Source organism: Ictidomys tridecemlineatus, chromosome 9 (genome assembly GCF_052094955.1).
Source record: "Ictidomys tridecemlineatus isolate mIctTri1 chromosome 9, mIctTri1.hap1, whole genome shotgun sequence".
NCBI lineage: Eukaryota > Metazoa > Chordata > Mammalia > Rodentia > Sciuridae > Ictidomys > Ictidomys tridecemlineatus.
The window spans coordinates 141,443,338-141,469,262 of record NC_135485.1 but is presented as its reverse complement, the minus strand read 5'-3'; the positions used below and the strand labels follow the sequence as shown (position 1 = coordinate 141,469,262).

General features: G+C 38.1%; 1 protein-coding gene across 6 annotated transcripts in view; it reads left to right on the top strand.

Annotated features, from left to right (window-relative positions):
* Positions 1-25,706, top strand: part of C9H4orf33 (chromosome 9 C4orf33 homolog) — a 42,885-nt gene extending 17,179 nt beyond the window's left edge. For 5 of the 6 annotated variants that reach the window (XM_013362963.4, XM_078020714.1, XM_005335496.5 and 2 more), the window contains exons 6-7: positions 638-792; positions 4,723-4,925. In XM_013362963.4, the coding sequence (XP_013218417.1) occupies positions 638-758 (121 nt within the window). In that variant the 3' untranslated portion in view covers positions 759-792; positions 4,723-4,925. Of the gene's footprint in view, positions 1-637; positions 793-4,722; positions 4,926-22,541; positions 22,642-25,005 lie in introns of those variants that run through there. The other variant, XR_013425528.1, reaches the window with a different exon arrangement.
* Positions 25,707-25,925: the final 219 nt, after the last annotated feature.

Here is a 25,925-nt window from a genome sequence, read left to right as displayed (position 1 = left end):
CTTACTCTGGAATCATTAATTTTATTCTAAAACTGGTCCATCCTGGCCAGGTGGGCATAAAGGGATGGAAATCCAGGTGCAGCTGACTCTGGGTCTACATACCAAGATGGCACTTCACTCTGGCTCTTCACCAGCAAATACCTCCCTATGTTTGGTTCTTCTGGAAAGAAAAGAGAAAGATAAGCACTCTCATACATCAGCCTCATTAACTTCGACAAAGAAGGGAATTAAGTCTGTCCTTCAACATGGAGTTGAAACTTTTTATTGCTTATATGAGTGATATAAATTATATCAAAGTTTGCATTTCAAAACATATACAAGAGTATTTTATGATTCATTTAAAGCTAGATGAAATGAGTTAGATTTTGAGGGCTGATTTTTATTTTTCCCTTTGACTCTGAGGGAGATATTTGTAGAATTGAAAGGAGAGTACTTTGAAAAATAGGTGAATGTATTGAGAGCTGAATGTTTGATAGCTAGAATGAGAAAATTGTACATATAGAACATATATTAGCTTGGGTATTTCTTAAAATAGAACGTTGTCCTATCACAGATGTAACAAAATAAATAACTTTTCAGGACTGCTTTTTCACAAATGCATAATTCATTTCAACTCCCACCTTTTCTTTGCTTTTAGCCATCGTCTAGAATATTTCAAGCCTTTTACTTTTAACACACTGTTTGGAAAAGAATGGAGACAACCAGAATCAGACCTGTGGCTAATAGAGAAACCTGACGTACAGGCGTACAATCAATAATTATATCAGTCATTGTTCCTCTATACCTTTTAAGGTAAATCAATAAGTACAGTCTCTTTCAGACACCATGGACGCTTTTCAACAAAAAATATTTTCATAGTGGTCACCATAAATGTAGTATCTCTGTGGAAGATTGTGTATGATTAACAAAATAGAGAGTTTATAGATGATTTTATCTTTAGTTAAAATGTTTCTCAGAGTCATTTAGTCCAGTCATTCTACCTTCTGCCCTGTATCACCGTCACCCCAAAATCCCTATTCTGTCAATCAAAATCATTATTTATCTCCCCATTTCTTTATATTTTAGCCAGCCTAAGACTAAGAAATCTTAACTGAAAATTTTTAAGCTCCAAGTAATATAGAGTATTTTTTTCTATGAATCTACTACCCATTCTTGAAGTTAGTAGAAAACATTGTCCTGGTTCAGTTGAACAAGAAGTCTACATCTGTTAAGATGTCACTAAGATACACGAGTTATGTAAACAACTGTTTTTTTCTGACTTGAGACTGTTTATGACTGTTCAGAAAGAAATGAAGTAGTCTTATATTCAGGCAGTGGACTCTACTTTCATTTACAAATAAGTGACTTTTTTGCATATAAAGAGTTTATTTTAAATCTTTTAAGGATAAGATAGAGTTACATCATAATTATAAAAATTACTTACAGAATTAACAGATTCATATTGACATTTTTAGTACCATTAATCAAGATGTTAAAATGTATTTATTTTATTTTCAAAGTGGCAAATAATTCTATTACAGAATCTCAAAATTTTGTGTTGTAATGTTTCACAGTTCAAAGGCTTCTAGTAAATTATCTGTGAGCGTCTTCACCAAACTTAGTCCTTCTCAGCATTCTTAACTCAAAGACCAGCAGCTTTCCAAAAACTGAAGCTTTGTTACTTGTGGAGACCCCTGGTTACCTACCCAACAGTGTACTGTCTCCTATTCTTTACCAACAGAAATAGAGTATGCTCTACTTAGAGACTACTTTTTTACAAAACTGTGACAAGAAGCATGTTTGCCCATGGCATCCAGGAAGCAAAGAGAAAAGAAGGAGCCAGGGTCCCAGTATCCTCTTTAAGGGCATGTCCACAATGATCTAACTCCCTTCCACTAGGCTCCACCTCCTAAAAGTTCTGTCACCTCCCAGTGGTGTCACAGTTGGGGACCAAGCCTTCAATGAGTCATTAAAAATAAAAAAGATTTTTTTTTTATCCATTCATCTGTTGAAGGGCACCTAGATTGATTCCATAGTTTAATTATTGTGAGTTGAGCTGCTATAAACATTGATGTGGCTGCATCACTGTAGTTTGCTGATTTTAAAAGTCCTTTAGATATTTATATACAGGAGTGGGATAGCTGGTCAAATGGTGGCTCGATTCCAAGTTTTCTGAGGAATCTTCATACTGGTTGTATGGAGATTCCATAATGGTTGTACCAGTTTGCATTCCTACAGGCAATGTATGAGTGTACCTTTTCCCCCATATCCTTGCCAACATTTACTATTGTGTTCTTGATAATTGCCATTCTGACTAGGGTGAGATGAAATCGTGGAGTAGTTTTAATTTGCATTTCTCTAATTGCTAAAGATATTGAACATTTTTTCATGTATTTGTTGATCAATTGTATTTCTTTTTCTTTGAAGTATCTGTTCAGTTCCTTATCCCACTTATTGATTGGGTTATTGGGTGTTTTTTTTTTTTTTTAGTGTTACATTTTTTTAGTTTATTATGTATCCTGGAGAATGCTGCCCTGTCTGAGGTGCATGTGGCAAAGATTTCCTCCCATTCTGTAGGCTTTCTCTTCATATCTCAATTGTTTCCTTTGCTGAGAAGCAGTTTTTTAGTTTGAGGCCATTCCATTTATTGAATCTTGATTTTACTTCTTGCACTTTAGGAATCTTGTGAAGGAAGTCAAATCCCAAGCTGACATGGTGAAGAATTGGGCCTGCTTTTTCTTCTGTAAGGCACAGGATCTCTGTTCTAGTGGCTAAGTCTTTGATCCACTTTGAGTTTTCTGCAGGGTGAAAGATAGGGGTTTAATTTCATTGTGTCCCGAGTAGCTTTCCAATTTTTCCAGCAGCACCACTTGTTGAATAGGCTATCTTTTCTCCAGTAAATGTTTTGTACCATTGGCCTCTGTGTCAGTTTTGGTGGCAATATCATGCCGTTTTTGTTACTATAGCTCTGTAGTATAGTTTAAGGTCTATTGTTGTGATTTCTCCTGCTTCACTCTTCTTGCTAAGGATTACTTTGGCTATTCTGGGTCCCTTATTTTTGAAAATGAATTTCATGATTGCTTTTTTCTGATTCTATGAAGAATGTCATTAGAATTTTAATAGGAATTGCATTGAATCTGTATAATGCTTTTGGTATATTAATTCTGCCTATCCAGGGGCATGGTAGGTATTTCCATCTTCTCAGGTCTTATTTAATTTCTTTCTTTAGTGTTCTATAGTTTTCATTGTAGAGGTCTTTGCAGGTAAATGGATGGAGCTGGAGGATATCATGCTAAGCAAAATAAGCCAATTCCAAAAAACCAAAGGCCAAATGTTTTCTCTGATATGCAGATGCTAATTTACAATAGGTGGGGATGAAGAATAGAGGTACTTTGAACTAGGCAGAGGGAAGTGAAGGGAGGGGAGTGGATGTGGGGATAGGAAGAACAGTAAAATGAATTAGACATTATTACTCTATGTAAATATATAAACATGACTGGTGGGATTCTACATCATGTACAGTCAGAAGCATGAGAAATTATACTCCATCTCTGTATGATTTATCAAAGTGCCTTCTACTGTCATGTATAACTAATCAGAACAAATAAAAATAAATAAAATAAATAAAGAAGTCCTGATACATGTAACAACCTAAATGAAGCTCAAAAGTTTTATAGAACAAAATAACCCAGAATAACATACTATATAATTTTTATTGTTAAGATCAGTTATAGATAAAACTAGCATATGGTTATTGATATTAGAATGGTAATTCCTGTGGGTGAGGGCAGGGGATTCAGTTTGCCTGGAAGAGGAGTACAAGGGAATGATCTGGTATGATTGTGGTGTTTTACATAATTTTGTCAACATATGGCTGCATAAATTTGACAGCATTTCTTAGATGTATATTTAAATTTGTGATGTTTATTTAAAATATGCCTTAATAAAATAAGCTGGAAATTAAATAGTTAATGTTAAGTTTATTTGAGTTTATAATCATCCATTGAACAGTTACTGGTGCTAGTTAAATATGGTTCAGCAATTCCTTCTTTTCATTTATTAAATATGTTCTCTATCTGCAAAGAGAACTGGTGTGACATAAATGCTGACTTTTCCAAAAGGAATCTTTAAGTGTCTTGTGACCACCTATCCTGGTGGCAGTGTTAGGCATCTTAGATGAATTCAGAAAATGATTTTAAAATCGATAATAGCAACTAAGGTGTTTGATATAGTAACTGTCTGCCAGTTTCAGATAGAAAAGGTCTATTTAAAATAATGTCAGTTGATTAATTTATAAATCACTGGAAATCATTTTATAATGAATATAAAGCTATTGAAATGAAAAAAATAGACAGAGTATCCTGATTTTTTAATCCATCACTTTGAATCATAGCTTCAGATATTAAGCATAACTACTTATATATTCGGAAAAATAAAGCACAAATACAGATAGTCATACCATACAAAGCATTGAATTTGAATATTATGGTTTGTGAGCTTTCTAAAGCTATTCACCTATTTCTTTTATCTAAGATGTTTTTAAAACATCTAGATAAGAAATATTTTTCTTTTTCCAATACCAAGCAAGCAAAAAAATATAAATATTTTCTTTTGTAAGGAACACTACATTCAACCACAGAATTTTGGAAAGTTTGTCCATTAGTCAGAAACAAATAATGTACTATAGAAACTCGATATTTGAAAATGGGTGTTAGTAATAGCTGTTTCAAATTTGTTTTTCAGTTTCAGGACCATGAAAGAATGATCATTCCTGTGTTTAAAATATGCACAGACGCATTTCCTTGCACTGTTCTGAATTGTTCTCGGCAGCAGAAGTAGTCTCTCTTGTCACCACCTGAATAGATTACACAGTGTGTATTTATTCAGGTGCTTTCTTGTGCTTTTCCCCAACTCCAATAAAATATAAGTCACAGTCCAGAGAGAAATATGCCTTTTTATTTTTAGTTTCAAATTATTTTTTTTAACATTGTAATATTTTTGCCACAGAAAACCATTTAATCATTCCTCCTCCTCTTCTGCCCCTTCTCGTCTTTCTCTCCTCCTCCTCCTCCAACTAGTACTCCAACTCCAACTCCTCCTCCTCCTCCTCCTCTTCCTCCTCCTCCTCCTCCTCCTCCTCCTCCTCCTCCTCCTCCGCCTTTGAATGTTAGGCTTTGTGGGAACAGAGGATAATGAATAAACTTAATCTGATTTTCAAAAAGGAAAAGTAGCAGTAACTGGGTGGTGCAGTTGCAGTAAGTCTCGAGGACTTTGACTCACACTTTGAAGCCCAAGGATTGTCCCTTCTTTCCCATCCAAGTTCCCACAGTATTTTACACGTTGCACTACAGCACTTACCTGCCACGCATTGGAAAGCTCTTCTGATGCTCTTCCCATCTTCTCAGCCTTTTTCCTCCAGAAACCAATTGTACACTGTGAACTGACCAGCAGTTGCCTGGGCTGCCCAGTGCATCCCCTGCTTCCTGCCCCCAGGGCCTCTCTACTACATGGACCTCCTGCTGGAGTCCACTTGGCTGTTCTCACACATGAGCTACTCATAGCATACAAAAGAGCTTGCACCACAGGACAACTCCTGACCAAGGATGAGAACGGACACATTCTTCTCTTTTCCCTTCCTCTGATTGACAACACTGAGGTCCCTTCCCACATCTAATAGCACACCTTGCATTGTCTTTCCCTCATTTTATCATTTCCCATTTTCTCTTCCCAGCCTCCCTCCTGTTTGGAATTACTTAGCCAAAATCAATATCTGTGCAAGCCATTGTCCCTGGTTTGTTTTATTGAGAATCCAGGCTAAGTTGATTGATACCTAAACTGACTCGAAAGCAGCCCATCAAGGAGGGAATCTGGGATGGTATTACCCAGTGTACTTGGTGGGAAGGACTCCATTTCTGGTGGTAATGAGCCTGGTGGGGTCACGTGACAGTTACTGAGACTCCCGTTGGGTAGAGGACTGGCTCGAGGTGCAGGCGAGGTGCCCATTGCGGTGAAACATGAGCGTCTGTGACAGGTAGCACTTGGCATAGAGACAGTAGGAAGAGTAAGGACTGTGGAGTTGCCTGATTTCTGAAAAAGGCTTTAGAAGCCTTGAAAAAAAAGGAGCCAATGACAAGCTCAGGCCCACTGTGAGAGCTGCATGGCAGCATTTAAATAACCCTTGTTTCTATCAGCTGCAGGGCAGGCTATGGGACCCTGCTCTCCAGGTTTAATGGTAAAAGTAGCTATGATTGCTTAACCTTGGCAGGTTTCCTGTGTTGAAGTGGGGGCTTTATAAGCCTGAGACCTGGGATGGGATGTTTGTGTGAATGAGCCTGTTATAACGTATCTTGAATCCCAGACACTTGTGTGCTCTCTACAGTAGCAGAGAAGCTTCATTACCTCTTTTTATTATTATTGTTATTATTTTTTGGAGGTGATTACCCTCAAACTTGATGGCGAGGACCCTATGATAGGTCATATATTGTTGTGAATTATCAAGTTATACTAACATATGCCTAGAAGCACCACAAAAGTAACCTGAGGCAGGTTTTGCATAAATAATGCTCTTCTCTTCAAATATGCCTTCAACTCTCTCCATTTCCTCAATTTGAATTCCCTGAATTATGGAAAAGCCTTTGTTAGCAGATCTGGGAGCCTACTTAATCCTTCACTTATACTCTAGAGAATTATCCTTAAGGACAAATATTGAAGAATTCCTGACGGATGGTTTGACTGGTTAGTTATGGGCAAAATCTGAAGTTGGGAGACAAGGAAGTCTGGAAAAGAGACCTGTGGATGAACTTAAGGCAATGAGCAGAAATCACAGGTATTCACGTAATGTCTTCCATTAATTCCCACTAAAGAAAATCCACTATAGAGGAGGCCCTCAACCAGGTAGACAAAGTGACTTAACCACTGTCCTTGGCCACCATAAGTTTGCCCAGTTATCCATGAACAAAATAACTCTGGTGACTGGGCTAGAATCTGTGAACAGGCCCAATAGTGTATATTCCTGATTGCTGTGCTAGTTAGTGCTAGATGCTCAAATTCGTGATCGCCCGGACTAATACTGAGACACTGATATGAGCCTGACCCTTGGGGACACTTGCGAGGCACTTGGTTGCACATTGATTTTATTAGGCTCTTATTTGAGGAAGACATCAATGCATCTGCTCTGTGTCAACACCTACACCACACTTGGATTTTCTTTCCATGCCTACAATGCCTTTGCCAACACCACCAATTCAAAGCTTAGAGACTACTGATCTACTGGTGTGGGATCCTGTTATAGCTTCGCCTCAGACCAATTGGCCTGTGGTGGCAGGTAAGAAAATAGATGTATAAGAAGATCCACACATCTTACTATATTTGTGTCACCTGGAAACAGCTAACCTAATAGAGTGATGAAAGGGCTTATTAAAGGCTAAGTACACACTTAGGGAAGTTCCCTGTAAAGTGGGCTACTGAGCCAGATATCCGGGAACCAGGAAATTGGTACTCCTCTACCTCACTCACAGTGACGCAGCCATTGGTCCTTCTGGATTGAAAGTAGGGTGGGAAGTAGCCCACTACAGGACCCAGGAAATGTTCCACTGGATCAGAAACTATGAAAACCGCCTAGTCACAGTGACTCTTTGTGTCAACAACTCAGTAGGCAAATAGAGCCATGATATTGGAGGAGATTGCTGATGCTGTCTAGCATGAAGAACTAGAGTTATAGCTATTAATGTTGGCAGGATAGAACGTGCCTTTTGTAGGGGCTTTATTAGGGCATATCTGTGCCTTAGGGTCAAGTCATAACATTGAATAGACAACTATAGCGACCAAAGCCAGACAAGGTAAAGCAACCAATGACTCTGACCCTGACCATGACAGTCTAGGTTTTACCTCTCCAAAAACTGGGACCCACTGAAGAGCTTGCAGTAGAACTTGTGGTAGGAAAGAGAGATGGTAACTATCAGTGATAACCCTAAGAGCTACTTCCACTACATTCATTGCATTGAGTCTTGAATGCAGGCTAGCCACCACCTTGAAGATTGTGACAGACTGGACTCAGTATGGAACCTATGTGGCTCTGAATGCTGCACAGAGTGGATTATACTGGATACACCTCCTGTGTTCCACCTCATGTCCATCAGGCCATTTTTAAGTCCAGCAATTTCACATTCCCTCTGTTTTACCAAGTATCTCTTGCTTTCTCTCTCAGTGTTTTTCTGACACCCCTGCCACATGGAACACCTGCAGAAATATTATAATCTATTTTGACAGGTTAAACCTGGGAGTTTGAGGAATTAATATTCTTGGGCAACAGGAACAGGGATCAGTGAATAAATACCCCCCTCTTCTACCCTTTGGGCAAATCATTCTGAGGTATGTTCCATACATTTCCCGAGTAGTGCCTAGTGAATGGAGCTTTAGTTGTCTGCAGCAGTGACTTGCTTTAATTGTACAACCTTAGACGCCATATTTAATTTCTTTGAGGTTCAAGTTTATATCTGTTATAATCACATTTCAAAATTAGTGAATTGCACATAGATTGGGTTATTATTTTTTTTTGCTTCGAAAAAACAACCTTGAAAGAATCCAACTTAAGTTTCTTTCAAGTCCAAGAGGTAGCATTTGCATCTGATAGGAATGTTTGTCTTATGAATCTTTTAATTAAGATCAATCTCATATATAATGAATTATACATACATGCGCACATGTATATACACACACACACATATATATACACACACACATAATTTTGTTAACTCATCTTTTTTGTGATCTACTCATTTTCTGATCATTTCTTGTCCTAATTCTACTTGGAAAGAGCAGAACTTATAAAATCGACTATCAAAACCATTTATTTTCACTAACTATCATTTATCATATAAGGAATAGTAAAAGGAGTTCCCCCAGGCTAGGATAAGAGATGCATGAGGCATATAGGAAACCAGAAGTCATGAATCTATGAGAAGTGAGGAAGCCAGGCACAGTGGTGCATGCTTGTAATCCCAGCGACTCGGGAGCCTGAGGCAGGAGGATGGCAAGTTCAAACCCAGCCTCATCAACTTAGCGAGGCCTTAACAATTCAGTGAGACTCTGTCTCTAATGAAATATAAACAAGGGCTGGGGATGTGGAAGTGGCTTGGTGGTAAGCTCCCCTGAGTTTAATCCCTGGTATCAAAAAAATAAAAAAACATGAAGAGTGTCTGTACAAATTTTATTTTATGATCTTGTGATAAACATCCAGTAATGCAAATTCTCTATGTAATGAGATCCAATCTAATACATAAATCTAATACATAAAATGGAGAAAGGAAATATTGTGAAATGACGTTTCACTTAACCATTGTTTGAATAATAATAAAGTAATATATGGTTATATCCTTGGCTCTTAAGAGAATCTTATTTCTGTTCACTTTTACTTTGTCTTCTTGGGAAGAGCTACAGGAGGTGGAAGATTTAGCGCAGGCTAATTTCCTCTGGCGCCCCGTCTCCCGGAGGTCTGTTAAGGAGTACTTCTCACCCAGTGGCGCACTGGGAAGCCATGTTGGTGACAGTGCCCCGAAGCATCAAATGACCAGAGTAGGTCTCTGAAGAGAAAGCTTTGATGAGATGGAAAACCAAGCTATGAATCAGTTTGAGCACTCCAAGAAGTAACGGTTGGCTAGATATGAATGTATGTTTTTGAATGAGATTTGAAAAAAATTCTAAAAAAAAAAAGAAAGAATATTACTGATAGTATGCTTTGGTATATCCTGCAGAAACACCAAGTACCCTGAATTCCCGGAAAGTTCTGAGTTTTCTTCTAACTACCTAAACTTGTGCGAGTTGCCTCATGAAAATATGAAACACTTAAATATTTTAATATTATTTGTACATATTATGCATGTTATTTATGTTAATAACCTTACATTTAATTTTGACTGCTACCTCAAAGAGAGTCAGATAGCCTTGGAATGCTTATTTTTAGTTTAAGAAACTAAGACCTATAGAGATTGTGTCTTGCCTAAAATCACACAACTAAGGAGGAGCAAATTTGAATCCAGAGCCTTTGATTCTCAAGAGGAGGCCCTGGACTACTGGAACCCTGGACTATGGCTTCTCTGAATCATAATGACTCTTCTACAAGATAACACCACTGGACCAGGAAGCCTTCCTCACCCCAACCCCAGTTCTCTAAACAGAAAACTACACGGGAGAAGACAGAGGTTCAGGATCCCTTCACTTGCTCTTGAGACATGGGTGAGTGAGTATTCAAGGCACCCTTGTTATAACGCATGGGCTGAGGCAGACACGTTTGTTCTGGAGGGTCTCTGTTGCAGCCACATGTACGTGGAAATGATGCCCGCGGAAGCGATGCCCGCGCAGATGTACTTTGGTGTCTGATCTGAATGTGGCTCTCTTGGGATTTGCCCTGCTAGGACAGGAATCCTGGTGTGGTCCTGTGTTGGAGAGGAGGGAATCCAGGCTTCATCCATACAAAATGCTTTTACTTGTTTTTTTCAAAGATAAAAAGACAAGCATCAGATGACTTGGAAACTTGAGCAACCAAAAATGTCACCTGTGGGGCCTAGCAGGGACATCTTTAGGTCTTTGGGAGGCCTGCCCTAAGAAGGGAATGCTGTTCTTCTGGGAGAGCTCGTGGAAGAATGAGTTGTTATAAAAACCTGAATCTGCCCCCTGAATTATTCTCTGCTTCCTACCTTGTGGTAGGCGCTCTCACTCCCATGTACTGCCACTGTGCCGCCATCCACCCTTGGGCCCTTACCAGAGGCTGAACCAAGGGGCCATCTGGTCATGAACCTTCAGCCTCCAAAACAAAGCTACATAAGTCTTTTTTCTTTATAAATTTATACAGCTTTGGGTATTTTGTTATAGTAAAGAGAAATAGTCTACTTTTTGCATGAAGACAATGAAACTTTTTTTTCTCTTGAAAGGAATATCTTTCAAAACTAATGAAGTAAAGGGATTTATATTAGTGATATTTTAAAACTACACATTACAAACATTAGTGAATAGATTACAGAGCCTATAAAGTGGGTTATAACAAGTAAATATAACAAAATATCAATGTATTATATGTTTGCATATGTCTGTTATTTGAAGACTTTTGTCCTTATTTTGAATTTAATCATAAAAATTAAACATGCATTCATTTAGAATGTTTGTAAAAAATGTTTTAAATGCTCTGTTTGCTACAGTATCTCTTGGGTAACTAGTGATAACTAGTTAGTATCCAAAAGAGTCTCCAGGATCAGTCACTGGAAAAGATTTGAAGGTATAGTTCACACCCAAATTTGTCTTTGATGCATCTTAAAAAGTAATAGCAATTTTCAATTTAAATTTTATTTGAAAATTGAGAATATAAATAGATGGTTAATGATTTGCCTATATAGAGACCCTAAAGTTAAATCTACTCATTAAAAGTGGTTCCTTTTCACAATATGCAGCTCCTTCCCTATATGGTAGGATGATTCAGTTCACAAATAAAATTAAAGCTGACTTAAGCCAGCGTGAGCCATAACCAGAGGCAGGTGGACTTCCAGCAATGTTGGACCCAGAGACTGGCAATCCTGTAGGTCCCTGTCTCCATGACTTTCTTGCTCTGCGTCCTTGAGATCAAATACAGCTTTTCTTCATGTGGATAAAATATCTGTGGCTGTTCCAGGTCTCACAATTGCAGATCATAAAATCCAGTGTAAGGGAAACTATTCAGTGATGTAGGATACCCTTCCAGATACTTTCCACACATTTTAGAAAGCTGTAGAGTTTTTTTACTGTCTGGGTTTTGGTAAATGTCATTTCCTGCTTTCAGATGTTCATATGCCTCCTATATTTTTTTGTGAATTAAATCTAGAAGCTTGGCCATGTTCAAGTTTGATTTTTAGAAAGCTTATGTCATGGGTGGTAGTGTGTTTTTCTATCAGGAGACCCACTGATAGATCTGGTTGGCTCCTGTTTTGTGGTGGCTGAAAGCATCGGTGAGCATCACCTGGATCCATAGTGTTCCATTGGTCTCCCACTTTTTCATTGCCTCCATATTTCTGAGTTGGAATGATTCTGAACATAAATGCTTTCTTGATTCATCTATTGGGATAACATAAAACACTGTTTTTACAGGATAAATGTGGAATTCTTTCCCTTCATTTAACAGTTTTCAGAATAACTATTTTTCTAGTGTCTTACAAAGACAACCAATGAAATTTTAAAACAGAATTTTGAGTTCATGGGTTAAAAATGCTCAGTGTGCACCAGTCCATCACAGTTTCCTTACTGATGCTTCCATCTGTGGCCAGTGGAAGTCTAAATTGGTCCCTGAATCTTCTCACATGACTCTATTTTTTTTTCCATTTCTGCATTGCATAATCTCTCCGACCTAGAGTAATAGGTGGAATCTTTATATGAGGTTTGTGGGTGACCTCACATGGCAGGGCGGGGTTAAGTCATGAGCTGCTTTCACTTTGCATTCAGAGTGGTAAAGGACCTAGATGACATTTTCCTGGGAAACACACCCTGTGAATCCCAAGTCTGGGCAAAACCTGACTAAGAGCATTCCACAGGTAAGGACAGTCCTGCTGGAAAATATCTGTGGCCCAAGGAAGTCAGTCAGCACCATGAAAGGTTAGAGTGGAGCCCTTGACTGTTTTCCTTTCCTGAACAGCGTCCCCTGGGAAGCAGAGAGGAACAAGAGACAGGGGAGCAGCTTTCCTTGCTCTCTCCTTCTGACCTTTGCCGTGGATTTCTCAGGTATTTTTCATTATTTGTCTTTCACCATGTCTGTGGTGCTTGACACAAAGGATAAACCAATTAATGAGGTCAACTGCCAAGATTTCAGTGTACTTATGGAGGAGTAAGAATTCCCTCTAAAAAAGCAACTTCATGATCACACTGCTTCATAGATCTTTTGGTATTCTACTAACTCAGTTACCCTTTTGTGTTCTTTATCCACATTTATTTGAAATATTTTATAATATGTTGATGGAGGCATTTTAACTTGAATATACATTTTCTCTAAAATTAAATTCACTTCCTTCTCTGACCAACAAATTTCCATACATAGTAGTATCTATCAGGAGATTAATTCATTTTCCAAATATTTTCTCATCCTGGGGAATCAGTGTTTATATAAATCTTGCTTTTTATTTTATGATATAAATAAATGTACCCATCACTTTTTATACCGTATAGATTGAACAGGGGTTAAAGTGATGTTACATATAACATGTATCAGTTAATATTTCAGGATCATATTTCAGGATCCTTTCCATTAGAAACAACTTCTTCCCATTCACTATATTCCCTATTATAGGGGTAGTATCTGGAGTCTATTGTCAATCAATCCTAGATGCCATCTGATGGGTTTCAGATATAGTAGAACAGGTTTTTACAGGTATCATTAGATAACATCTGCCCCCAGTAGGGATGATACGGTGATGCTTCTATATCTGAAGCTACTGACTGCTGATTTCAAGAATCTAGGAAGCTATCTCAGGAATCTGTTAGGGCATCTGCGTTAGCATTTTGTCCTTCTTTCTGAGCATCTGCATGATCCACTTTAATTCCTAATTCCCACAGAGATCTCCTTGATTGGATATTCTCTATTATCCAGGCATCTAGAATCCATTTACCATTGGCAGTAGCCCGAAGTCTGTAAATATCCAAATGTTCCTCCAAGTCTGTAATTCCTCTCCCATCATGAAACCAGCAGCTCTCACCTCTGCCAAATTCGCACAGTCGCCCATTCCTTCTCTCCTCAACACTTTTTCTACCAGTAAGACACACAGATGCCAGGAACTCCCATCAGGGAACCGAGCAGGGGCTGTCTCAACTGGGAAAGGATCAGCTCCTTGGAGGACTCCACGGACCAGCTCCTTGGAGGACTCCATCCCTGGCTGTATGGGCAACTTGTTCAGCTGTGCCACGCACTCCCCCTGAATTTCCTGCCTTACTCCGCTTGTCCCTGTAGCATTTCCTCCTATCAGTGAGCTTTGCTGTGCTGCCCCCTCCTTATTCAATGTCTCTGAAACCATTCCAGGCAAACTTGGCATCTGTCTCAGAATTATTTGATGCCTTTCTGTGATGGACACAGTTTTGACCAAGTCCCGGTAATAAGCTGGCAGTTATCTTCCAAATGGGCATTAGTGAGCAACTGCTTCGGTTAGTTTTCAAGTTCAAAATCCATGAGGTCTTTGGTGGGCATTCCTAATGATTTCTCCCACAAGCTTCAAGTCTGCCTGTGTCCTAGCGGCAGATGGTCCAGTATAGTCTGAATGGCTGGGTCCTACAATCTGAATTACTGGGACTCCCTGGGCCACCACCCCCTGTAAATCTCTTAATGCCTGTTTCTTCTCAGGACTCCACTTAAAAGAACATTGATTTTTTTATGACTTTGTGATAGGGTATAACAGTATTCTTTTAAGAGTAATGAGATTTTGCCAAAACTCAAATAGCCCTCTTAGCTCTGAGCTTCCTGCTCATTAGAAGTGTCTGTGGGAAAGAGTGACTTAGTTCTCACAGTTTGAGGAATATCTCTCGTTGCTTCAGGCATCTCAGATTCTGCTAGACTTGACTTTTGGTCAGTGATTATGGTCTTTAACTCTTCTTGACTTTCTTCCTCTGAGGAGGCAATTAGTACGATAGCTTCAGTGCAGTCCACCAACGTGTTCTCAGTGGTTATTGAGTCCACTAGACTGACACACTGGTTTATGGTAATATGCCAGGAAATTTACATATTGTGGTGATGTAGTAAATTTGCAAGATTTCCATTCCATGGAAATGCAAGCTGTTCCTGGCAGGACTCTGCACTTGGAATTGAAAAGAGGCATACCATCCGTGCTTGCTGCCCTTCCTATGTATTCTCTGCATAGCTGAAGCAGCCAGAGGAACCCACCTTGTTTGGTCCTTGACAGTCTACTGTTTATTTCCAGGAGCCAGCTGTCTTAGGTAGTGGGTGGAAGGATGGTTACGAGTGGGAACCAGAACTCCTACTTGAGCCATTTCATTAATTAGAATGTGATCTGCTGTTGCCTTTCTGGAATTCCATATTACTTAGTGTTTACTATGGAGAAGACTCAGTCAATGCCAAGATTTATCATTTAGCATGGCAAATTAAAACTGAAGGATGAGTAATGTAGAAAAGGTGAAGACAGTATGATCCCTGTTTTCAGCTACTGGACCGAACATACAAAGTGCTATACCTTAGTCAGTAAACATGTCCATTCTATATCCACTTAATTATATTGCTTATGTAATATTTTCTAAGAACTCATGCCCCTTAAGAAAACATTCAGTCTTTTTCATCATAAGCCATCTTAAACCAACCAAATATATCCTGCTAAAAAAGCAAACCATAGATAAGGACTTTTCCGGTAGCACACATCATTAGTTTGTTTGCCAGGAGTTTTGTCATTATCTGATTTCCAAGCAGATTTAACTGGTTTCTTTCTTTCCCAGTACATCCCATATAAATGAGGAAAACAAGTTGCTGTTCTGCTGTGTGCTAGTTAGCTTTCCATTACTATGACAAGATACCTGAGATAATCAATTTAAGAGGAGGAAAGGTTTACTTTTGGCACATAGTTTTGGAAGATTCAGTCCATAATCATTCGGCCCTGTTGTTTTGGGCTTGTGGCTGCTCCACAGTATTTCAAGGGACGAGTGTGTGACAGAAGAGGCCTGTTCATGGTGGCCAGGAAGGAAAGAGTGAGACATTTTGGAGGTATCAAAATCCACTTCAAGGGCATGCCCCCACTGACCTAATGTCCTTCCTCTAGATCCCACCTCCTGAAGGTTCCACCACCTCCCAGTAGTGACTCACACTGAGGACCAAGCCCCCAACATGTGCACCATTGGGGACATTCAGGATCCAAACTATAGCCTTCTGCCTAATTATTTATTTCAAAAAGATTGTTGTACTTTTGCTGGTATATTGTTGGAATCTCTTCCTAAGAGTGATATATTCTAGGTAAAGGGCAAATGTATATACAATTTTGTAGGAGAGTACAAAATTACTCTCCAAAAGAAAACCTGTACTCCACCCATCGAAGTAGTTCCTCTTATATCAAAGCTTCTTCAATGAGATTTTTGCTATTCTGATGGGTGAGAAATGTTATCTCAGAAAATTTGCATTTACTTTACTATAAGCTACTCAGACACCATATTGCTTAAATATTGGAGGAATTTGATAATGCTGATTATTCCTTCCTATCCACATTTCCTTAACTTTTCTCTGGGATATCACTTTTTCAGTTCTCATTCTTCTAATTCTTCTTCTTTTTAAAAATTTTTTTGGGGTTGTCAATGGACCCTTATTTTCATTTATTTATATGTGGTGCTGAGAATCTAACCCAGTGCCTCACACTTGCTAGGCAAGCGCTCTACCACTGAGCCACAACCCCAGCCCTTCTAATTCTTCTTGGCTAGTTCCTCTCTCTTCAAACTTTAAAAAATGCAATTCCTCAAAACTCAGTCCTTAGATTTCTACTTTCTATATATTCATTCATTTGGTAATTTTAGCTAATATTGTCATTTTAAATACAATGTGCATATTAATGATCCCAAATACGTACCTTCATCTTCTTAACGGGTGCCTGAACATCAAACCTCTTGATATTGCCTCTAACACCAAATGAACACCACAATTTCAGATGTCCCATACTGAACTCTTGGAAACTCCCAAACAAGTCTCTCCTATTTTGGTAAGTGACAAGTCTTCCTGTAGCTCAGGACAAAAATTTCCTTCTCATTCCATCACATCTGATTCCTTTCCAAGTCTGGAAACTACCCTTTTTTGTATGTCTGGAATCCCGCCACTTCTTAACACCTTCACGGTAATTCCAGTCTAGTACAGGCCACTGTCTTCTTCCCTGCATGACTGCAACCACGAATAATATTTAAATTAGTCTCTGCATCTCCCCTTTCCTTGCTCAATCTTCTACCCAGTCTAGTCTACACAGAACCTGGAATCTAGCTTTTAAAAACAACATCATTGAAGTAAAATTTACGTAGAATACAATGTCCGTATTTAAATGTATGTTTTAATCATTCTAAAATATCATTGTATTTGTCTACAGCTAATTCCTGTTATTATCCCTCAGCCCCACGCAATGCTAATCTATGTTTTGTTCTTAGTTTTCCCTTTTCTAGAAATGTTACACAAATATGGTCATATTCTATGATTCCAGTCTTTTGTGTCTGGAAACTGTCACTGGCATGATACATTTGAAGTTTCTCTACCTTGTTGCTTCTACCAGTAGATCAATCCTTTTTATTTCTCAGTAGTAATCTGTTGTATGGATGTACTATTCTTGATTGAGTGATTGATTCACTTGTTGATGGACTTTTGGGTTGCTTTCAGTTTCTGACTATTTTGCATATAACTATCAAAAACATTTGTATAAATTAATATTCTGTGAATGTAAGTTTTTGTTTTGTTTGGTAAATATCTAAGAATCTAAGATCAAAATTACTTGGTCATAAGCTAACTGTATGTTTAGCTTTAAAGAAAATGACAAGCTATTTACAAAGTGTTTCTATATTATAATACCAACAAGGCATGAGAGTTAGAAATGTTCCACATTCCATCAACCCCGGTACTGTTGATCCTTTAAATTCCTGGTCTTTCTTTCTTTCCTTCTTCCTTCCTTCCTTTCTTTCTTTCTTTTCTTTTCTTTTTTTTAGTTGTCAATGGACATTTATTTTACTTATTTATTTTTATGTGGTGCTGAGAATTGAACCCAGTGCCTCACACATGCTAGGCGAGCGCTTTGCCACTGAGCCACAACCCCAGCCCACATACTGGCTTCTTAATGAGGTTTTTGTTTGTATTTCTTGGTTGACCAATGATTTTGATTATCTATCTGTGTCCTTATTGGGCATTCATATTTTCCTTTTGAAGTTCTGTTCAAGTATTTTGCCATTTTTTTTGTTTGTTATAATTGAGCTGTGGATTTTTCCTTACATATTTAGAACACAAGTCCTTGTACAAATATGTGTGTGTGTGTGTGTGTTTCCTTTACAGCAAAGGAAACCAAGGATTTGTGTATGTGTGATGTGTATGTATCAAATTTTTTCTCCTGGTTTTCAGTTTAGTCTTTTCATTTTCTTAAATATCTCTTTCAAAGGGTAGATGTTTTGTGACTTTTTTCTCCTCTTTGAATCCACAATACGTCCTACTATTAGAATATATGTTTTCTTTTTAGTCTTAAAACATTATTATAATTTTTTCCTTGAAATAATCAATTATATTTTATAAAAACTTAACCATAAGAAAATAACTCTAATATATGCCATATATTTACTCTTCCTACTGCTCTTTATTTCTTTGGGATCCAAGTTTTTTTCACCTAATATCATTTTCTTGTGCCTCGATAACTTCCTTTAATATTTAATATAGTATAGGCCTTCTGGTAGAAATTCTTTCAAAATTTGTTCTTTTGCCTGAAAAGTTATTTTAATTTTTGAAAGACAGTTTCATTGGGCATGGATTCTAGGTTGACTTTTTTTCTATTTTATAGGCTCTCTGTTCATGTTCTTGATAGTTTCCTTTGCTGTAAAGAAGCTTTTTAGTTTGATGCCATCCCATTTATTGATTCTTAATTTTAATGCTTGTGCTTTAGGAATCTTATTGAGGAAGTCTATTCCTGAGCTGACATGATGGAGAGTTGGCCCTTTTTTTTCTTCTAGTAGGTGCAGGGTCTCTGGTCTAATGCCAAGGTCCTTGATCCACTTTGAGTTGAGTTTTGTGCAAGGTGATATATAGGGATTCAGTTTTAATCTACTACATATGGATTTCCAGGGTATAAAAAAGAACTAAAAAATTAATTTCAAAGAAACAAATAATCCAATTAATAAATGGGCAAAGGAACTGAATAGGCACTTGACAGAAGAAGAAATACAAATGGTCAAAAAATATATATAAAAAATGTTCAACATCTCAGCAATTAGAGAAATGCAAATTAAAACTACACTGAGATTCCATGTTATTTCAGTCAAAATGTCAGTTGTCAAAAATACAAGGAACAATAAATGTTGGCGAGGATGTGGAGAAAAGGTTCACTTACGCACTGCTGGTGCTACTACAAATTGGTGCGACCACGCTGGAAAGCAGTATGGAGATTCCTTAGAAAACTTGGAGTGGACCCACCATTTGACCTTATTCCACTCCTCAGCTAATACCCAAAAGTGTTAAAATCAGCATACTACAGTGACGCAGCCACATCAATGTTTATAGCAGCTCAATTCATGATAGCCAAGCTATGGAACCAAAGTAGGTGCCCTTCAACAGATGAATGGATAAAGAAAATGTGGTGTACATATACAATGGAATATTATTACTCAGCCATAAAGGAAAATGAAATTATGGCATTTGCCAAAAAATGGATGAAACTGGAGACTATCATGCTAAGTGAAATAAGCCAATCCCCCAAATCCAAAGGCCAAATATTCTCTCTGATTTGTGGATGCTAACCTATACAAAGGGAGGATAGGGAGGGGAAGTATAGAAGTCCATTGGTTTAGACAAATGGGAATGAAGCAAAGGGAGAGGGGATGGGAATAAGAAAGACAGTAGAATGAAATGAACATGACTTTCCTACGCTTATCTGTGAATACATGATCAGTGTGACTCCACATCATGTACAACCACAAGAATGGGATCAAAAGTGGAATGGGTTGCACTCCATGTATGTATAATAAATCAAATACACCCTACTGTCATGTATATCTAAAAACAGCCAATTAAAAAAAACTAAAAGATGAAGTTTTATTACCTTCTGGCTTACATAAATTCTGATGAAATACACTGTATTCTTGTTTTATTTTTTTTAAATTTGTTTTTTATATATGCATGAAGTAGAGTGCATTTGGACAAATTTATATATATATATATATATATATATATATATTTTTTAAAGTCTGTAAATTGTCGTTTTTTTTTTTTTTCTAACTTGACCTCTCACTGTGGTGGTTTTCCTTTTGTCATTGGGTTTTGCCAATTTGTTTGTAAGTACTGTGGTGTGCATGTGTTAGTATTTATTCTAATTGGAGTTTGAGGTTCTTAAATACCTGAATTTATAATCTTAATAAAACTTGGGAAGCTTTGGCCATTACTTTCTAAATTACTCTCTTTCTGTGTCCCCATTATCAGTCAAGACTTGGTCTTGTCACATGTGTCACTGAGTCTCTGTCCATGTTTTCCAGTCTCTATGGTTTTTTTTTTTTTTTTTGAGAGTTAGTATTGCTGTATATTCACATTCACCTTGCTGTTTCTTTGCAAAGCTAATCTGCTACCAATACTATAAGGTTAATTTTAATTCCGTATATTGTACTAGTTACCTTTTGATGCATATAAAATGCTGTGTTTGAACTTGGACTTTGCTGCCTCCAGAATAATGAGAAACAGATTGCTATGGTTTAAAATTGCCAGAGAAAGCCAAGGCCTGAGAGATTAGTTAAGAAAATTGATAGAAACATAAACATAAAAGACCACATTCTGATGTGGTCTTAGCTGGAATGAGTTAAAGATAGAATTATAAAATCAAAAGAACAGAAGGAAGGTCCGTGGCCTAGACAAAGGGGAATGAAGGGAAGGGAAGAAGGATGGGTTAGGGAAAGAGTAGAATGTATCTGACCTCACCTTCCTGTGTACATATGTGAATAAACCACAGTGAATCTCACATCATCCACATCCACAAGACCCCAATTAAACAAACAACAACAACAACAACAACAGCAAAACCGTAAGTAAGTAGCAGAAAGATCAGTAGAGAAGAGGGAAGGGAACGGGGGAGGGAGCAGGGAACGGGCAGGGGAGGTACTGGGGACTGAATTAGAGCAAATGATACTCCACACTTTCATAATTATGTCAAAATGAATTCTGTTGCCATGTATAACTAAAAATGCATATTCTTTGAAGAAAATGGTTCCTGAACATAGAGATTTTTGGAATATTCTCAGCCTGGGCCTGGTTCAGAGGGGAAGCAAAGGCCGACACCAGGCTACCCTTTAATGAGGAAATTGGTGTGAACAGAAGGAAGCCAGCTGCTTCTCAGCAAGACCCCAGGACAATGACCCCGAAGACATCTGGAGGTCTTTGAGGCTCCCATTCCCATCACAGGCTCAGAGTGCCAGGGACAGATGGTTTCCAGGGAGCAGCCCAGAGCACCTGGAGACTCAGGGCTTGCCCCCCAGGACCCCCTCAAGCCTCTACTCCCCTCCTCTGGGTGCTGTGCTACTTAGCTGCCCATGTTGCTCTGGTGGGCCCAGGAGTGGCTTGGGCTGCTGCGCTAGAGAGCAGAAACTGTCAGCCTCGCAGTGTCCACGGGGTGCGGCCTCTCCAAGTGCACACATTGCAGAAGGTAGTGCCACCTAGATTTCCAAGGGCGCCTCAGAGAGCCTTGAGCCAGTGGAGAAATGCCACAGGAAGGGGTGCCACAGAGTGCTCTCGAGGACCAGTGCCTCTCAGAGCCAGGGGGTTGGGACCCTGGCAGAAAGTCCTCACTAGAGCAATACCTAGAGCTCTGGAGACAGGGCCACCGCAGAGTGTCCTTGCTAGGACAGTGTCTAATTGAGTTGGGAGAGAATGGTTGCCCTTCGGGCTCTGGAACTAGAGCCAGTAGAACGTCACCCACCTGGGAGACACCTGCAGGTGTGGAACTCCAACTCCTGGGCACAGCTGTGGACCAGGGCTCTAGGGCCTTGGGGTCCAGACCCTAGTCCCCAGTGCGTGTAGAAGGCGGGACATGGGGTCAAGATTATTCTCAAGCCTTAAGATTTAACCTTGTTCCTGTTGGGTTTTGGATTTGGAGGGACCTGTTAGCACCGTTTGCTTTCCTGTATGTCCCTTTGGAATATGAATATTTATATTATGTCTGTCAACATTGTAGGAGTTTTTTTGGTACCAGGGATTGAACTCAGGGGTGCTTAGCCCCTGAGCCACATCCGGAGCCCCCTTTTATTTTTATTTAGAAACAGGGTCTCGCTAATTTGCAGAGACTGGCTTTGAACTTGTGATCCTACTGCCTCAGCCTCCTGAGCTGCTGGGATTGCAGGCGTGCCACCAGCCACCATCCTATTTTTAAAGCACAAAGTTGTTTGGTTTCACAGGCTCACATCTGTGGAGGAATTTGCCTCACAATGAGCCATACCATGAGTCACCCATATCAGATTTACAGATAGTTAGATAAAATTTTGGACTTAGATTTTGAAATTGATGCTGGAATAAGTGAAGACCTTTGGAAGCTCTTGGGATGCAGTGGATGTATTTTTTTGTGTGTAGTGAGACCCTGCCTCTATATAAAAAATTAAAAAGGGTTGGGGATGTGGCTCAGTGGCTAAGTACCCCTGGGTTCAATCCCTGGTACCAACTCCTCAAATAAATAGTGGTGACAGAAAAAGAAAGAAGAAATTGCCAACATTTTCAGACAACTGCATGTGGGTCAGGATGCCCACTTACCAATATGAATTGGGGGCAGAGAGGATGCTATTGTTCGAATAATATTTTATAACCAGTGTGCCCTGGAAATAATTTTGAATAAATAAAAATAATTTAACTAATGAAGATCTCTTCCCAGTTTCAGTGCACAATGTAGAACAGACGTCATGTTGAAGGCCAGAGGATGTTTACAGAAGTTGATGAAAATGCTTTTTTAAACTTACGCAGATTTTGAGCAGGTAAGTAGTTTCTCTTCCTTAATAGTGCTCTCATGTTTTTAAAGAACAAAGAACCGTAAAAGAAGAATGGCCCTCTTGGGTTGGGCTTGTGATATTGGTCTTGATACCTCAATCTAATGGTGTATTTGCCACTCAGATCTGTCACCATTATCAATAAGTGAACAACCAAGGACAGTGAACATGATTAATCATACATAAAGTTTCTAGTAAATACTAAAACTTAATGCCTTCATCTTGATATAGATATTAAAGTATAAATAAGGTAGAAAATGATTTTCGTTTTGGCCTTTAAAAATGAAGGCCCTGGGATCCAGCTCTTACTGCCTCCTGCTGTGGAGGAACCCCAGGCTACTCTTTCCAAAGAGGTATTTGACTCGTTTTTATGAATTTTCAATCCTTTGGCAAATTACTATTTGTTAAGAGGGGTCATTTTTCTTGTCCTATGAAAATTCTGCTGTTTTTCCCCCTTTTCACCAGGTGTTTATAATAAAATTGGTTTAGTAAATATCCTATTACACATTATAGAGAAATAGAATCTATTGGTCGTAAAGGCAAATACTTCTGATTATTGGACTTTTAGATAAACACTGTGTGTGTATGTGTTTTAGAGAGAGAGAGAGAGAGATAGGTGGGGGTATTATATTTAACTGGTTGATGAGTTGGGATAATCTTTCTCAGGAGCATCTACAGAAATTTCTATAAGGATTTTATTTCAAAAGATGAGAGAGTTGAATTATAGAAGCCCTTTTACTAATGAAGAATTAGCAGAAACAATGAAAACTGTTGAAGAATATTCTGTACAAAATTTTGTCTTTCACTATGGATAAAATAGAGAGGCTTGATTTCTGTACAAAATTCTATGTAAGGTCCAGTAGTTTTAGTTTGTTAAGACTAAAACAAATTATTACTTCTGTTTTAATTTATAATTATTTGTAGAAAGAAAAAACAAGAATAATGCAGAAAGTGAAAAACCTTCATTGTAGGGGATATAAAATGTATAAAGTTCTCTTGTGTTTCTTCTGGTTTTGAAAGTACTCCAAAAATAATTTGCATGTTAAAGGTGAGCAATTAATAATGAAAAGTTGATTTCAGAAGAATGAATGAGGGTGAATGGGCATCATAACCCAGAGGCAGTTGTATGAAAATTTTGGCAGTTTCTTCTTTCTTTCTCCTTAATTACAAAGAATAAACTTTCAAATCTTGAATAGGCACTTAGTATTGCTTTCATTCTATCCAGTATGAAAACATGCTTCTTTTATTTAAGTATGCTTTTACAAAAATTTTAAAATCATATTACACCTTTATTCTAGCCCAGACTTACATGGGGACATAAAAATTTGTTGATTGCTTTGGAATACTTAGGTTATGGTGATTTGTTTGTTTGGTTTGGTTTTTTGTTTTTATTTTTTTATTCAATAAGCTCACAATGTGATAAAAAAAAAACCACAGGCTATAAAACTTCTAGAAATTCACAGTAGTTTCTATTTTTCAGGGATTCAAAGTTTAAAATGATAATTTCATCTTTTTTATTCTTTTTAAAAATTTTTTAAATTTATTTTTATTTCTTACATAAATGACAATAGTGGAATGCATTACAATCATAATTATCCATTCACAGCACAATTTTTCATATTTCTGTATATAAAGTATGTTCACGCCAAACTATGCCATTATACATGAGCTCTCTCTCTTATTTTTTTTGCATTACAATTCTTAATACACCTTTATACCACAATTTATCATATCTCTGTTTGTATATAAGGTATGTTAACACCAAATTCACATTTTCATACATGTATTTTGTATAATGACGAGGGTCTCCTTCCACCATCCAGGCTATTCCCCTTCTCCCTCCCTTTCCCTCCCACCCCTATTTCCTATCTAGAGGTAATCTTCCAGATCTGTTTTAAAAATTCACATGCTTGCTTCTTTTGTTTAAACTATATCTTTTTAAGATACCTCAATAATCTTATAGTTTTCAGCTAATATTTTTCTAAGACATTCCCAGACAGAAATATTAGTATTAATTGTAATTGATATTGGCTACCCAAACACTTGAAGGCAGCCTTGAAAATTATTTCTAAAAATCACCCCCTGTACAAAGGTAAGCAATGACAAGGAAATATTTGCACCAAAAAGAGCATCTTAAAATTTATTTTACAAACATATCTCAAACAAATATTAGATGCTATATGAAAGATAAAATTCTTGGAATATATTAGTTATCCTATAAATAATGACATTTCTTATATGTATATAGAGAGAGTGCCTTCTATTATTTGTCAAGTACTTTATATGCATTTTCTCATTTAATTCGTCCTAACAACATTGTAAGGGTATATTATCCTTTTCTCTATTTTGCAGATGGAAAGAACATTCTCAAGTTTCCTCCCCTCCCTTATTTGAATGAACCAGTTTTGGGGAAACTGAGACTCAAAAGAAGTTGTGCGGCTTGCCCAAGCTCACAGAGCTGCTGAATGACAGCTGGGGTGCCAGCCTGGGAAGCCATTCCACAGTGTTCATTCCTGTGCCTCTCACTGCAGAACATCTTGCCTTCTCCCTTGCTTGTTCTCCCAAAATTTGAATCAGATAGTAATGTCAGTGGTGAGGTATGTAGTTTGCCTGACATTCATTACTGAGGAGCTTATGCAAAGCCTCTGGTTTGAGTAAAACCACATTATAACACACGTGGGGGACCCACACGTTTCAATAGCCTGTGATGTGGGGAGGGACAATGGAACCACCTCCTGCCTCTCTCTTTTCCCAGATGGAATTGCCCAGTGATCCAATCTTCTTCGGCTCACCCTGTCCTTCACATAGTCACTCCATTTCCTCTGTTTCCCACCACCTCCCAACTCATAGCAGAAGATAAAAAGTTTAGACTGCTTCCACTGGAGGGAAAGGAGAGAAACTCACAGACAATCCTCCTAATCTCAAATTGCTTTGAGGGACGAAGGTGTTTGGCAGGGTTTTTCTCTTATTGAAAATAGGAAAAACAAATAAACAAACTTGTATTCTTTTAATAAAAAGTATTAAGTTTGAAATAATAAAAATATTCATGAATACTTACTTTCTCCTTATAGCCTTAACATATTTTAAAAGTTTGACAGTTCTTAATTTATATTGCCATTACACATTGTTAACTTGTCCATTCAAACAGGGGAGGGGAAGAAGTTTGCTGTCTTGGAGGATGCTCTTTCCATTTTTTGCACAACCCACATTTAACTTCTAAAACATTAATTACATTTGCAATGAGGCAAAGAGAAAGTATTAGAAGGGCAGTC